Source organism: Dysidea avara, chromosome 4, assembly GCF_963678975.1.
Source record: "Dysidea avara chromosome 4, odDysAvar1.4, whole genome shotgun sequence".
Taxonomy (NCBI): domain Eukaryota; kingdom Metazoa; phylum Porifera; class Demospongiae; order Dictyoceratida; family Dysideidae; genus Dysidea; species Dysidea avara.
Window position 1 is genome coordinate 26,764,145 of NC_089275.1, and position 13,985 is coordinate 26,778,129.

Genomic DNA, 13,985 nt, shown 5'->3' on the forward strand with positions numbered 1-13,985 from the left:
CACCTTGGATTTCACATCTTTTTTCACCATGGCCTTTATGGGGGCCGCACCTTTTTTTACAGCTTGGCTGTTTTTGATTAGATATCACTTCTTTTTGTATTTGTATACTGCAAAGCCGGCCTATGGCTGGCTTTGGGGCTTTTTTAACCCATGTTTTTATTTTTTTTTACCACAGGAAGAAGAAAAGAACTTAACCCTTAAACGCGCACGCGAACTTACGAAATATTGCACTGAAATCGCAAGGGCCATTTAAGTGGCCCACCATATTTGGCACAGAGGTGCGCGCGCTAGGATTACGTGATCGTGAAACGGTTTAGTGCAACGGAAAGCCACGTTTCTGGGCTTTAATTCGAGCTCAAGAACTTTGTGCTGTGATTAAAGATAAGCGAGATATGGATGAAAATACTGTTGTTGATCAACTTTTCTATAATGACACCGACGATGACTGGAACAACTCGGACGAAGAGGACTCTTTTGTCCATGGAGAAGACTCTTTTGTCCTTGATAGGCTTACCAGGGAACAAGACGGTAAAATGGCGGACAGATGAATCGGTCCTATCACTTCGCCTGCCATTATAGATGATTATGGCGATGTGGAAGAAAATGATCGTGAGGAAGAGTTCAGCAACGACGAAGAAGACATCTGGGAAAAAACAAACGATGATTATGAAGGTATAATGCTTTTCACATGTTTTATAACTTGAGTCCTGCTTCTTCTAATAGCTGATGTGAGCTATTGTGAAGGTCATGATGAGTCAAGCCATCCTGGACCATCTGGGCTACATAGTGGAGTGAGTGATGGTGGGATGGGTAGCCTGGAAACTGAATACCCCTGTAGTGGTTCTCCTGTGGCTTACCATGGCTATCCTGTTAGTTCTTCCCTACGTTCTCGTTCTTCTCCGCATGCCCCATTTTCACCTAGTGATAGAGGCAGGGACTACTCACCATCTCCATCTGATCCTTTGTCTGGTAGAAATAGAGGTAGAGGGAGGGGTAGGGGTAGAGGAAGGGGTAGGGGAACCGTGTCTCCAATGGATCTTGTGCCTAGTCGAGGTAGGAGGAAAGGTACTGGTAGGGGCAGAGGTACCGGTAGGGATTTGGCTATCGATAATGCTTATACTCTAGAGTGCTGTTTCACACCTGTGAATGATCGTAGGACCATCAAAAGCTTTAGGGAACAACTGGCTACTAAACTTTTATGTCAACATAGCTCACGCCAGCATGGAGGACGTCAATCACAGGCTCTTCCACCTCAATCGCCTGCGAGGCTTGAGGAACGCCATTTCATAGAGAACCTTGGGACTGACGGTGACTGCAGTGTGTTCTGACCGGAAGACACATAGAAAACGTACTAAGTATGGCTGCGTAAATTGTGGAATGGTTCATTTGTTCTTTGAAAATTGTTTTAAGATATACCACAACAAGGAAAACTATAAATAAATAAGGGGTGTATGCTATTTACTGTGTCTTAGACTTTTTACAGGTTCAGCCGATGTACGTATATAGTTTAGATGTGTTGACAGTATTACTGTATCTGTTTAGTTATGTACAGAGCTGTTTGTATTCAGGTTTTTCTACGATTGTGGTTTTTTTCTCTGAAATCACTTGGATCGGTGGTTTCTAAATGAGGCAAACCCTTTACTGAGTAAAGATCCCAGCTCTTTAGTGTATATATTTCATGTACATTTTATGTTTGAAAAGTTTTTCAAATTCTAATGCTAATAATAATACTTTATGTTTGATGAACAGTGCATGATAAAATGGATTGCTGTTGGTATTTGATTGACCAGTCACCAGAATACGTCTTGGCAGCATGTTGAAACGCCACAGTGATTGTGTTGGAGTTCTTTGTTACATGCCTACAGGGTAAAAATAATTATGAGAATACGACAATTTTTTTTCAATTCACAACTACCTGAGAGTTGTAGCTATGTCAATGGAATTTCACTACCTTGTATCAAGGGTACCACCCTTTCTAAACACCAAGTGTTGAGGCGAATGGACAGAGGAGCTGCCTACCATGATGATTATTTCCAAATGATGCGCGTATTGCTGTGGATAAATGGAGAAGTATTATTGATAAAAACATAATAATAATATTGGATAAACCCCAGGTTATCCACCGTCTGTGTACCAAGTTACAAGCTGATACATCAAGGATTTTCACAGATACAGTCGTGTAAAGACGTGCGGTTACTTCGCACAATTGTGTGAATACCACAAGTTTTTTCTAAAATTCATAAATACCTGAGAGTTGCAGCTATGTCAATGGAATTTCACCACCTTGTATCAAGGGTACAACTCTTTCTCGACACCAAGTATTGAGGCGAATCGCCAACGGAGCCACCTACCATGATGGTTATTTCCAAGTTATGCGCATATTACTTCGGATAAATAGAGAAGCATTAATGATAAACAATTGATAGTCACGATGGGTAAACCCCAGGGTATCCACCATCTGTGTTTCAAGTTGATACGTCGAGGATTTTCAGAGATACAGCCTTGTAAAGACGCGCGATTATTTTCGCGAAAGTAAGCATAAACTTTCGTGCGTTTTCGGTGTAATAAATAATAGGGCCATTATAATGGCCTTTGCGCGTTTAAGGGTTAAAGAAGAATTTTAGTGCTTCAATTATTTTTGATTTTATTAGTAATTATACAAATTATATACATATATTTATTATATGCTCATTATTCCCCACAGGATTTTTTTTGCAGCTGATCTCTCTACTGGGTGACTTGAAATGTAGCTGAACTATATACAGGATGGTTTCTTTGTAGCTGAACTCTCTACAGGTGATTTGTTTGCAGCTAAACTCTCTACATGGTGGTGTCTTTATAGCCGAACTCTCTACATGATGGTTTCTTTGTAGCTGAACTCTCTATAAGGTGACTTCGTCTAGCTGAACTCTCTACAGGGTGATTTTTTTGTAGCTGAACTCTCTGCAGGATGATTTGTTTGCAGCTGAACTCTCTACATGATGGTTTCTTTGTAGCTGAACTCTCTACAAGGTGACTTCATCCAGCTGATCTCTCTACGGGGTGATTTGTTTCTAGCTGAACTCTCTACAGGTGAATTGTTTGCAGCTAAACTCTCTACATGGTGGTTTCTTTGTAGCTGAACTCTCTACAAGGTAACTTCTTCTCTACAGAGTGATTTGTTGTAGTTAAATTCTCTACAAGGTGGTTTGTATGAGGCTGAACTCTCTACATGGCGGTTTCTTTGTAGCTGAACTCTCTACAGAGTGATTTGTTTGCAGCTGAACTCTCTACATGATGGTTTCTTTGTAACTGAACACTCTACAAGGTGACTTCTTCTAGCTGATCTTTCTACAGGGTGAATTGTTGTAGCTGAACTATCTACAAGGTAACTTCTTCTAGCTGATCTCTATACAGGGTGATTTGTTTGTAGTTGAATTCTGTACAGGTGGTTTCTTTGTAGCTGAACTCTGTACATGATGGTTTCTTTGTAGCTAAACTCTTTACAAGGTGACTTCTTCTAGCTGAACTCTCTACGGGGTAATTTCTTTGTAGCTGAACTCTCTATATGATGGTTTCTTTGTAAATGAACTCTCTACAAGGTAACTTCTTCTAGCTGATCTTTCTACTGGGTGATTTGTTTGCAGCTGAACTCTCTACATGGTGGTTTCTTTGTTGCTGAACTCTCTACAAGGTGAATTCTTCTACCTGATCTCTCTACAGGGTGATTTGTTTGTAACTGAACTCTGTACAAGTGTGTTTTTGTGGGTGATCTCACTGCAGGTTGATTTGTTTGTAGCTGAACTCACTAAAGGGTGATTTTGCTTGTAGCTGAACTCCTTGCATTGTATCTAGTTTCTAGCTGATCTCTCTACAGGGTGATTTGTTTGTAGCTGATCTCTCTACAAGTTGATTTGTGTGTAGCTGATCTCTCTGCAGGTTGATTAATTTGCAGCCGATCTCTCTACAAGGTAATTTGTTTGTAGCTGAACTGTCTATAAAGTGATTTATTTGTAGCTGATCTCTCTGCAGGTTGATTTGTTTTAGCTGAACTCTCTACAGGGTGATTTACTTGGAGCTGAACTCCTTACATTGTGACTAGTTTCTAGCTGATCTCTCTACAGGGTGATTTGTTTGTAGCTGATCTCTCTACAAGTTGATTTGTTTGTAGCCGATCTCTCTACAGGGTAATTTGTTTGTAGCTGAACTCTGTACAAGGTGCTTTTTTGTAGGTGATCTCACTGCAGGTTGATTTGTTTGTAGCTGAACTCACTAAAGGGTGATTTGCTTGTAGCCGAACTCCTTACATTGTGTCCAGTTTCTAGCTGATCTCTCTACAGAGTGATTTGTTTGTAGCTGAACTCTCTATAAGGTGATTTATTTGTAGCTGAACTCCTTACATTGTGTGTAGTTTCTAGCTGATCTCTCTACAGGGTGATTTGTTTGTAATTGATCTCTCTACAAGTTGATTTGTGTGTAGCTGATCTCTCTGCAGGTTGATTTGTTTGTAGCCGATCTCTCTATAGGGTAATTTGTTTGTAGCTGAACTCTCTATAAGGTGATTTGTTTGTAGTTGATCTCTCTGCAGGTTGATTTGTTTTAGCTGAACTCTCTACAGGCTGATTTGTTTGTAGCCGATCTCTCTACAGGGCAATTTGTTTGTAGCTGATCTCTCTACAGGGTGATTTTTTTGTAGCTGACCTCTCTTCAGGGTGATTTGTTTGTAGCTGATCTCTCTACAAGTTGATTTGTGTGTATATAGCTGATCTCTCTGCAGGTTGATTTGTTTGTAGCCGATCTCTCTACAGGTAATCTGTTTGTAGCTGAACTCTCTATAAGGTGATTTGTTTGTAGCTGATCTCTCTGCAGGTTGATTTGTTTTAGCTGAACTCTCTACAGGGTGATTGCTTGTAGCTGAACTCCTTACATTGTGTCTAGTTTCTAGCTGATGTCTCTACAGGGTGATTTTTTGTAGCTGAACTCTCTTCAGGGTGATTTGTTTCTAGCTGATCTCTCTACAGGTAGATTTGTGTTGATTTGTTCATTGCTGATTGCTCTAAAGGTAATTGATTTGTTGCAGTTGAACACCCTGCAAAGTGTTTTGTTTGTAGCTGATCACTCTAAAGGGTAATTTGTTTGTAGCTGAACTCTCTCCACAGTGACTTGTGTGTAGCTGAATTCTGTGTAACTGAATTCTCTAGAGAGTGACGTAATTGTAGCTGAATTCTCTACACAGTGCATGACTTGTTTATAGCTGAACTTTCTTCAGTGTGACTTGTAATGTTCTGAATCTCTATAGTGGTATATTTGCTTAACTCTCCACATGGTGACTGTCTTCTTGCTGAACTGTCTATAAGATTAACTGTTTGCAGCTGAACTCCCTACAGAAACACTTGTGATGTAATAAAATTCTATAATGGAGTATATAAATTAGCCGAATGCTCTATTAGGGTGACTGTTCTATTAGAGTATCTCGATCTCGCATTTGCTACACGGAGTTGGCTTTCGAATCATAACTCAGTGGCTTGTAATCCGATTCTTCTGTACTACTGCAAGGACTTTCTATGAAGATTATTCCAGCTATACACCGATTTTCAGCTCATTGCTCTAAGCGGTTTGCCTAGTAGGCGTGAAAACTAATACTTTTTTATTCATAAAAATCGATCGCGTAATTGTGACACAGGTTGGGTTTTGTGTCATATCTCCGTGGTCTTTATCTCGATTCCTTTCAAACCACCAAAAGGCACTCCTACGATGGTTACTCCATCTACATAGCAATTTTCAACTCATTCCATGAAGCGGTTTACCCTGTAGGCGTGACAACAAATCGATCTTGTTTTACACGAATAATCGGTCATAACTCCTGAACCATTCATCGGATCTGTACCAAATTTGATGCTAGGATTCGCCTTTGGACTCCCTTTCTGTGTGCCAAATTTCAAGGCGATCGGAGTACGCGTTTGCTTGTTATAGCAATTTTTGCAAGTGTGCGAAAAGACGAAGAAGAAGAAAAAAACGAAGAAAAAAACGAAACTTTGGCAGCTCGTATCTCGGAAATGGCTTGAGCGATTTCCTTCAAATTTGGAATGTAGACTCCCTTGGCTGGCGGGCAACTGTGTAGCAAATTTGGTTCCAATCAGATAAGTGATCACCGAGATACAAAGGTGTGAAAATGACGTTTTCGTTCTTCCTGTCAATATACTCACGGTGTGGCGCGCCGGCTTCTTGGGCCGCACGACACACTACCGTGTGTCTTGATCATGACACATGATACGGCCAAGTACAGCTAGTGCGGATGCATGACAGGCAAGTGTGTCTTTTCCGGGAACCAAGAAAACACTGTTTTCACGCATTCGTAGCTCAATAGTTCCTAAACGGAACTTTACCAGTTTTGCTATGGAAGCCCCCTCAGGGTAGGGCACCTCCTATTTCCAAATATGAGCTGAATCCACCCAGCCATCACTTATTATTTTCTTTGTATTTTTCTTCTTAATCTTCTTACATAAATTTTCTTTTCCCACACTTTAGAAAAATTGCAATAACTCATGCATGTTTTAGTCAATTGACTTCAAATTTGGACGGCAGTAAGAGTATAATGCAGTGCATTTTCAGACCAATTTTCATACAGATCGAACTGGGAATAATGAAATTATGCTTGATTTTGAAAATTACAATTTGTTGTCATGCCTACAGGGTAATCTTTGTGGAATAACTTGAAAATCGATCTGTGCATGAAGTTACTATCATAGTGCAAACCTTTTGTGGCTTGAAAGTACTGAAACTATTAGCTAAGGAGATATAAAGCAAACCAAACATGTGAAAAAAGCGCGATCAAGATACTCTAATAGAACAGTCACTGAGAAATAAAAAAAGTGTGCAAAAAACGTCAAAAGAAAATTTCTCCAGGGTTTGAACCAGGGACCTCCACAACTATATACTCAAGCCTTTAATACTCTGCCACTGCTGTCAGTTGCTCACCTCACTTAATTTCTACCTTATAAATGAAAGTTCTGGTTTAGTACACTAGCATAATTTATAACTTGTAGATTTACCAGTGAAAATTCTAGAACATTCTATATACGTTGCATTGAAGTGCTCAAAAAATGTGTGTTCTATTAGTGTGCTACAAACATTATGAAAATAGCCTATATCAAGTGTGTCATGTGACCAAGTACAGCCAGTGTGGGCAGACGAAATACTCGTCCTACGGAACCAGATAATGCTGCTTTCATGTATCCATTGCAGCGTCTTACAGATGGTACCTTGTGTAATGAGGATGGAGCTTGTGTAGACGTTTCTGCTTCAGGATTCTGGGGTGGTAAACATCAGAAGGCAATTTTGATGTCAAAGTGTTTAATCCTATTAATGCACCTTCATTATTGTGGTATATCCTCGACGTTTTGAGAAACAACGGAAGTATGAACAATGTATTAGGAATATTGAGATGGTTTCTTTTACCCCACTTGTATTTTCAACATTAAGAGGTGGTTGCTGCTGGTTTTACAAAAGATTTACTTTCCTTGTCTCTCTTCAGAAGGAGTTACTCATAAAGTTCAGTGTTGTCATGGCTGCATCGCAGGATTAGTCATTCTTTGCCACGCTCCATTGTTATGTGTGTGAGAGGAGCTAGAGATCACATCAGGGCTGTCCACTTTAATTAGGAGCACTTGACCTTGCACTAGCTGAGGGTCAGGTGGCTCCAGCTCATTGAAATTTGATCTTAGTATTTGTCTAGCGCTTTTAACATCTTTAGTGCTAAGGTGTGGTGGCAAGGGGTGCTGGTAACTCCAGGAATAATAAAAAAATCTAAAAAAAAATTTTTATGTATCCGTAGTTCCATAGTGCTTTAACAGTATAGCTAACTTACCATTTCTGCCATGGAAGTTTCCTCAGGGTAGGGCATCTCCCATTCCTAATTTAAGTTGAATCTGCCAAGCTATCATTGGGGGTATACACACCTTCAAAATTCATCTTATTTCAGTTAGATAATTTTCAGCCGTTTTTGAGTGTGCAAAGGGGGAGGGGGTAAAATCATTAGTGTTAAAACCCTGCCGGGTGATTGCTATATAATAAATAAATAAATAATCGCATGTACGCTTTTAAAAATGCTGATCACATGAGTTGGCTAGAAATCTGAATGCAGTTCATAAGGCTCTAGTAAATCGCTACTGATACTTAATTAATGCAATTCAGTGTCCATTAAAATGGTGGACTAAAGCGAGCTGTTGCTATTACTGCATGGGCCCAAGCCAACAGGATTGGAAATAGTGTGCTTCAGTGAACTATGGAAAACAACGTAGGCGGCAGTAGCCTGAGGCTACCAATAAAATTGCTATGAGGCTTTACAAGCTGAAGAAAGACAAAGATAAAGCCCATCTTTAGTCTTAATCTAGCAATTAATACTGATAAACGATTACAATTGAATAGTATGTAGCTACACTGCTTGTTGCTATTGTTTTCTAGAAGGTTTTGTTATGGATTTAGGAAAATTATTGGTTATGGGAGGCTGGATTATGTGGGTATATACTAATTTGTTGGCACTACATAGTTGTGGTAGTTGTGGGTTGCTCATAGAGAAAACCTGTCTCTGCGTGTACCCACATCTCCTGACCTCAATCCACCTCAGACTATGGTGAATACCCAACAAACTACTACTACTGCCAGTGGTGGGATGGTTTTGTATGAACACATTGAAGATAGCAAAGAACGAGTTGTTTCCATGATGTGTATATGCACATTAGCAAATGTGCATCAGGTTAATACTGATTCCCGGTGTGTGTAGGAACGTTTCCTTCAGAGTATCAGCTTCAAAAGCATCAAAATGATAAAGCCATAAGATACCTAGAAGACAAACCAAATGCCATAACATGCATTGTGCAATATTAAAAAGTATCCATGTATTTGTTCTGCTATACAATACATCATACAGTATGTGTCAACATTTTTATACAGTAATGCTTTTGGCTGGGGGAGGGGATTAGAAAAAATAGTACTCTTTGTACGCTTGTGAAAAGGCTGAAAATTGTGGCCACCCTTAGCGGTGATTCTTTTCCTGACTTTATCCATCCTGCAGCATATATTTATTCCAACATATGTAGCTTGATGTTGTTTGTCAGACCATTTTACTTAAATGAATCCCTTTTCAGGACCAGTTCAGGATTCAATCCACTGCTTCTGACTCCCATACTAGTAAATAGCTTCAGGCCATTCCCTGTTATTCTTTGGGTCTATACATGTCCACTCAGGAGTTACCTGTTCTCTTCCATACTGGTTTGGTATAAGATTATATATCTTTGTTTTCCTAGTTCACTGCCCCTAGTATAGTGTTGTCAATCAATTTGGAGATCCCCTCCTTGGCTGTGTAAATGGATCACGTGTATTCGCAGATGTGATGATTTATGTGATGTTGTATACCATGCACTGTAGGTTTTCCTTGCTATTACCTACTGAATTTAAGCATTACTTCTAGCTAGAGGTTGGATAGGATGAGAGTGCGCTTTATGCTGGAATACAATTTGAATAATTGTTTCAAGTGTAGTCAGATTATTAAGTTTCCCTGCTTGATTCTTTTAAGTCCAGCTACACTGTTAAGGAGTCACGGTGCACACCTATTGTAGAGCATCTTTACTGCCTGTCTACTATTCCTACGGTGGTGTAAACATTTTTAAATACAGTACTTTGTGGCATCTAAATATGCTATGAAGTGTCATTGCAGAAAATTAATGCCATGATATGGTTTAATTGCATGGCCCATGGAGAAGATAATGACCAGCAAGATTGAAGATAAAAGGAAAGGCAAGGCACAGAGGGCAGACATTCATTGGAACCCCAAAAGGCACATGCATTAGGTATTGTGATGTAAAATAGTGACTGTACAATATGCAGCTTAGCGTGTGGCCCTCAAGCAATCAGACCAAAAATTGGGTTTAGTGATTTTTAAACTTCAATATTCAGCCTTGTGTAAGGGTTTTCTTGTTATTTTTAACAGCAGATCTGACATTAAAACATCAAAACTCTTTCATAAAGGTGCATTTCATCGCCCAAAACATCTCTATGAATTTTGGTGTTTGGGGGGTGCCATTTTGTTAGGAGAATCACCAACACTATTGTGCTGTATCATACAGCAAATATACACTGTAGCTATGAAACAAGGAATAACAATGTGTACATGACTTTAGGATAATGATAATTGCCAACAAGAAATTCAAAACTTATTAGTTTTAGTAGTTCATAAACTACAATTGCAAAATCTATAAAACCAAAAATAATATTACAATAGGTGATATGCATGCGCATGGTGTAACTTCCTGCATGCACTATAAGATTAAATACATTTTTAGAGTAGATCTCATGTGCTAATTTCTATCAAACAGTATGGTAGTAGTGTTTATAAGTAGCAATCCCCAAAAATGATGTGCAATGCCTAAAATTCCACCTTCAAAAATCATCCTACTCATCTTACATGATGAAAATCACCTTTATGGAATAATATTAAACCATCTAACATCAAATACTTCATTAAAAGCAAGAAAACACTAATAGGCAGCCAGATATAGAGTTTTTAAAAATCGCTAAGCTCAGATTATAGTCTGACTGCCTGCCTGCCTGCCTGCCTGCCTGCCTGCCTGCCTGCCTGCCTGCCTGCCTGCCTGCCTGCCTGCCTGCCTGCCTGCCTGCCTGCCTGCCTGCCTGCCTGCCTGCCTGCCTGCCTGCCTGCCTGCCTGCCTGCCTGCCTGCCTGCCTGCCTGCCTGCCTGCCTGCCTGCCTGCCTGCCTGCCTGCCTGCCTGCCTGCCTGCCTGCCTGCCTGCCTGCCTGCCTGCCTGCCTGCCTGACCACAGTTGCAAGCCTAGAGGCCAAACAAAGCAGCGCATATCCACCTTTTTATGCTACAATAGCAAACTCACCAGTGGGATGTACCTTTTGGGGTTGCAATGACTTCGTGTTCTCTGCACCTTGTCTTCCCTTTTACCTTCAATCAGGCTGATCATCTTCTTGTTGCAATCAAGGCATTAATTTTCTGGCCTATCATCACTTTCCTGAGCAGCATAATTAGATGTCGCAAACTTATTAAGTGCTTATGCTCAGTATAGTGATGCACTGATAATCGGTAAATAATCTGAAATCAGTTTATTGGCCAAATTTCAACAATATCGGTATCGGTGTTATTAGCAGATTATTTAGCTGATTAATTTTACTGACCCTTATGAAAGTTTTACAAAATTTTTGGTAAACATAAACATCGGATCAGTTATCGGTATCGGCCATTATATGATTTTCAATATTGGCTAATCTGATAATTGGCAAAATTTCCCACCGGTGCATCACTAGCTCAGTAGATACCTGTAACTTCACGATAGGGTCAATTCCATGCCTACCAGTTAATTAACGTGATCTTGGTTGATTAATAATGATCGAGCACCAAGACCACCACATCTATTAGCAGTCTATCATGATGACATACCCCATTATTATTGGTCTAGCTTTATTAACAGTACTAAAATATAAATAGTGACACACACCCTTGGTAGAGTTGAAAGGCTGACTCGAGATCAAGACACACGGTAGTGTGTCGTGCGGCCCAAGAAGCCGGCGCGCCACACCGTGAGTATATTTACAGGAAGAAAGTAAACGCGATTTTCACACCTTTGTAGCTCCGTGATTCCTTATCCGATTGAAACCAAAGTTGCTACAGAAGTGCCGGCTAGGTAGGGGAGTCCACATTCCAAATTTGAAGAAAATCGCTCCAGCCATTTCCGAGATACGAGCGGCCAAAGTTTGGGTTTTTTTTCTTCGTTTTTTTCTTCTACTTCTTTTCGCACACTTTGTAAAATCCGCAATAAAACACGAATGCGTGCTCCAATCGGACTGAACTTTTGCACACTTAAAGGGCTCATTAAGGCAAATCTCAGTACCAAGTTTGGTAGGAATCCGATGAATATTCACGGAGTTATGACCAATTATTTGCGTAAAATAAGGTCGAAGGTCTGTCACGCCCACAGGGTAAACCGCTTGAAGGAATGAGCTGAAAATTGCTATGTAGATGGAGTAACTATCGTAGGAGTGCCTTTTTGTGGTTTAAAGGGAATCCAGTTAAAGGCCATCGAGATATAACACAAAACCCAACCTGTGTCACAATTACGCGATCGATTTTTATGAATAAAAAACTAATAGTTTTCACGCCTACCAGGCAAACCGCTTAGAGCAGTGAGCTGAAAATCGGTGTGTGGCTGGAATAATTATCATAGAAAGTCCATGCAGTAGTACAGAAGAATCGGTTTACAAACCACTGAGTTATGATTCCAAAGCCAACTACATGTAGCATATGCGAGATCGAGATACTCTAATAGAACAGTCACCCTAATAGAGCATTCAGCTAATTTATTTACTCCATTATAGAATTCTATTACATTGCTAGTTATTCTATAGGGAGTTCAGCTGCAAACAGTTAATCTTATAGACAGTTCAGCAAGAAGCAAGTCACCCTATAGAGAGTTCAGTTACAGATATATCGCTGTAGTGATTCAGAAGAATCAGAACATTACAAGTCACACTGAAGAGAGTTCAGCTATAAACAAGTCATGCACCCTGTGGAGAGTTTGGCTACACTCTCTAGAGAGTTCAGCTACAAACACGTCACTGTGGAGAGAGTTCAGCTGCAAACAAATCACCCTGTAGAGAGTTCAGCTACAAAAAAATCAACCTGTAGAGAGATCAGCGATATACTGTAGACACTAGACACAATATAGGGAATTCAGTTACAAGCAAATCACCCTGTAGAGACTTCAGTTACAAACACATCACCCTGTAGAGAGATCAGCTACAAACAAATCACCTTGCAATGAGTTCAGCTACAAACAAATTACCCTGTAGAGAGATCAGCTACAAACAAAACACCGTGTAGAGACTTCAGCTACAAACAAATCAACCTGTAGAGATTTCAGTTACAAACAAATCACCCACTGTAGAGAGATCAGCTACAACCAAATCACCCTGTAGAGAGATCAGATCACCCTGTAGAGAGTTCAACTGCAAACAAATCACCCTGTAGAGAGTTCAGTTACAAAAAAATCAACCTGTAGAGAGATCAGCTATATACTGTAGACACTAGACACAGTATGTGACCGGACCTGCGAAAACAGGGCTTGTGGGCACAAACTACACTCTGTGACTCTACAGGTCATATCTCAGTACTAGAATAGAATATTTATATTCTGTAACTTGCATCTTAAAGCCGATTAAATGCTTACTAAGAGCTGAAAATTGCATTGCCATAGCATAGTAATACAAAATGTTACGGGTGATGAAAGTTTGAAAAAGTAGGCAACAATCATGTGCCCACATGCCCTATTTTCGCAGGCCCAGTCACATATAGGGAATTCAGTTACAAGCAAATCACCCTGTAGAGACTTCAGTTACAAACACATCACCCTGTAGAGAGATCAGCTACAAACAAATCACCTTGCAGTGAGTTCAGCTACAAACAAATTACCCTGTAGAGAGATCAGCTACAAACAAAATACCTTGCAGTGAGTTCAGCTACAAACAAATCAACCTGTAGAGATTTCAGTTACAAACAAATCACCCACTTTAGAGAGATTAGCTACAACCAAATCACCCTGTAGAGAGATCAGCTACAAACAATCACCCTGTAGAGAGATCAGCTACAAACAAATCACCCTGTAGAGAGTTCAGCTACAAACAAATCAACCTGTAGAGAGATTAGCTATATAGACACTAGACACAATATAGGGAATTCAGTTACAAGCAAATCACCCTGTAGAGAGTTCAGCTACAAACAAATTACCTTGTAGAGAGTTAAGCTACAAACAAATTACCCCTAAGAGAAATCAGCTACAAACAAATCACCTTGTAGAGGGTTCACTTACAAACAAATCTACCTGTAGAGATATCAGTTACAAACAAATCACCCCCTGTAGAGAGATCAGATCACCCTGTAGAGAGTTCAGCTACAAACAAATCACCCTGTAGAAAGTTCAGGTGTAAA

The 13,985-nt window shown here is 39.9% G+C and overlaps 2 protein-coding genes and 1 long non-coding RNA gene across 3 annotated transcripts in view; 2 read left to right on the top strand and 1 right to left on the bottom strand.

Moving 5' to 3' along the window:
- Positions 1–13,985, top strand: part of LOC136253034 (adhesion G protein-coupled receptor E2-like) — a 58,184-nt gene that overhangs the window by 7,306 nt on the left and 36,893 nt on the right. The window lies entirely within an intron of this gene.
- LOC136254576 (uncharacterized) lies at positions 320–1,735 on the top strand. The gene is made up of 3 exons (XM_066047323.1): positions 320–528; positions 580–672; positions 724–1,735. The coding sequence occupies exons 1-3, from the start codon at positions 393–395 to the stop codon at positions 1,326–1,328; spliced, it is 834 nt and encodes a 277-aa protein (XP_065903395.1). The 5' UTR covers positions 320–392; the 3' UTR covers positions 1,329–1,735.
- Positions 1,602–2,614, bottom strand: LOC136254577 (uncharacterized). The gene is made up of 2 exons (XR_010700560.1): positions 1,916–2,614; positions 1,602–1,859 (listed from the first exon to the last, which is right to left on the bottom strand). It is a non-coding gene; the product is annotated as an uncharacterized lncRNA (long non-coding RNA).

Excerpts from the sequence above, each read along its gene's own strand:
- LOC136254576 (XM_066047323.1), top strand. The coding sequence starts at position 393 with ATGGATGAAAATACTGTTGTTGATCAACTTTTCTATAATGACACCGAC. Across the intron at positions 529-579 it reads GCTTACCAGGGAACAAGACG|ATGATTATGGCGATGTGGAA; the intron begins GTAAAATGGCGG and ends CTGCCATTATAG. Across the intron at positions 673-723 it reads AACAAACGATGATTATGAAG|CTGATGTGAGCTATTGTGAA; the intron begins GTATAATGCTTT and ends TTCTTCTAATAG.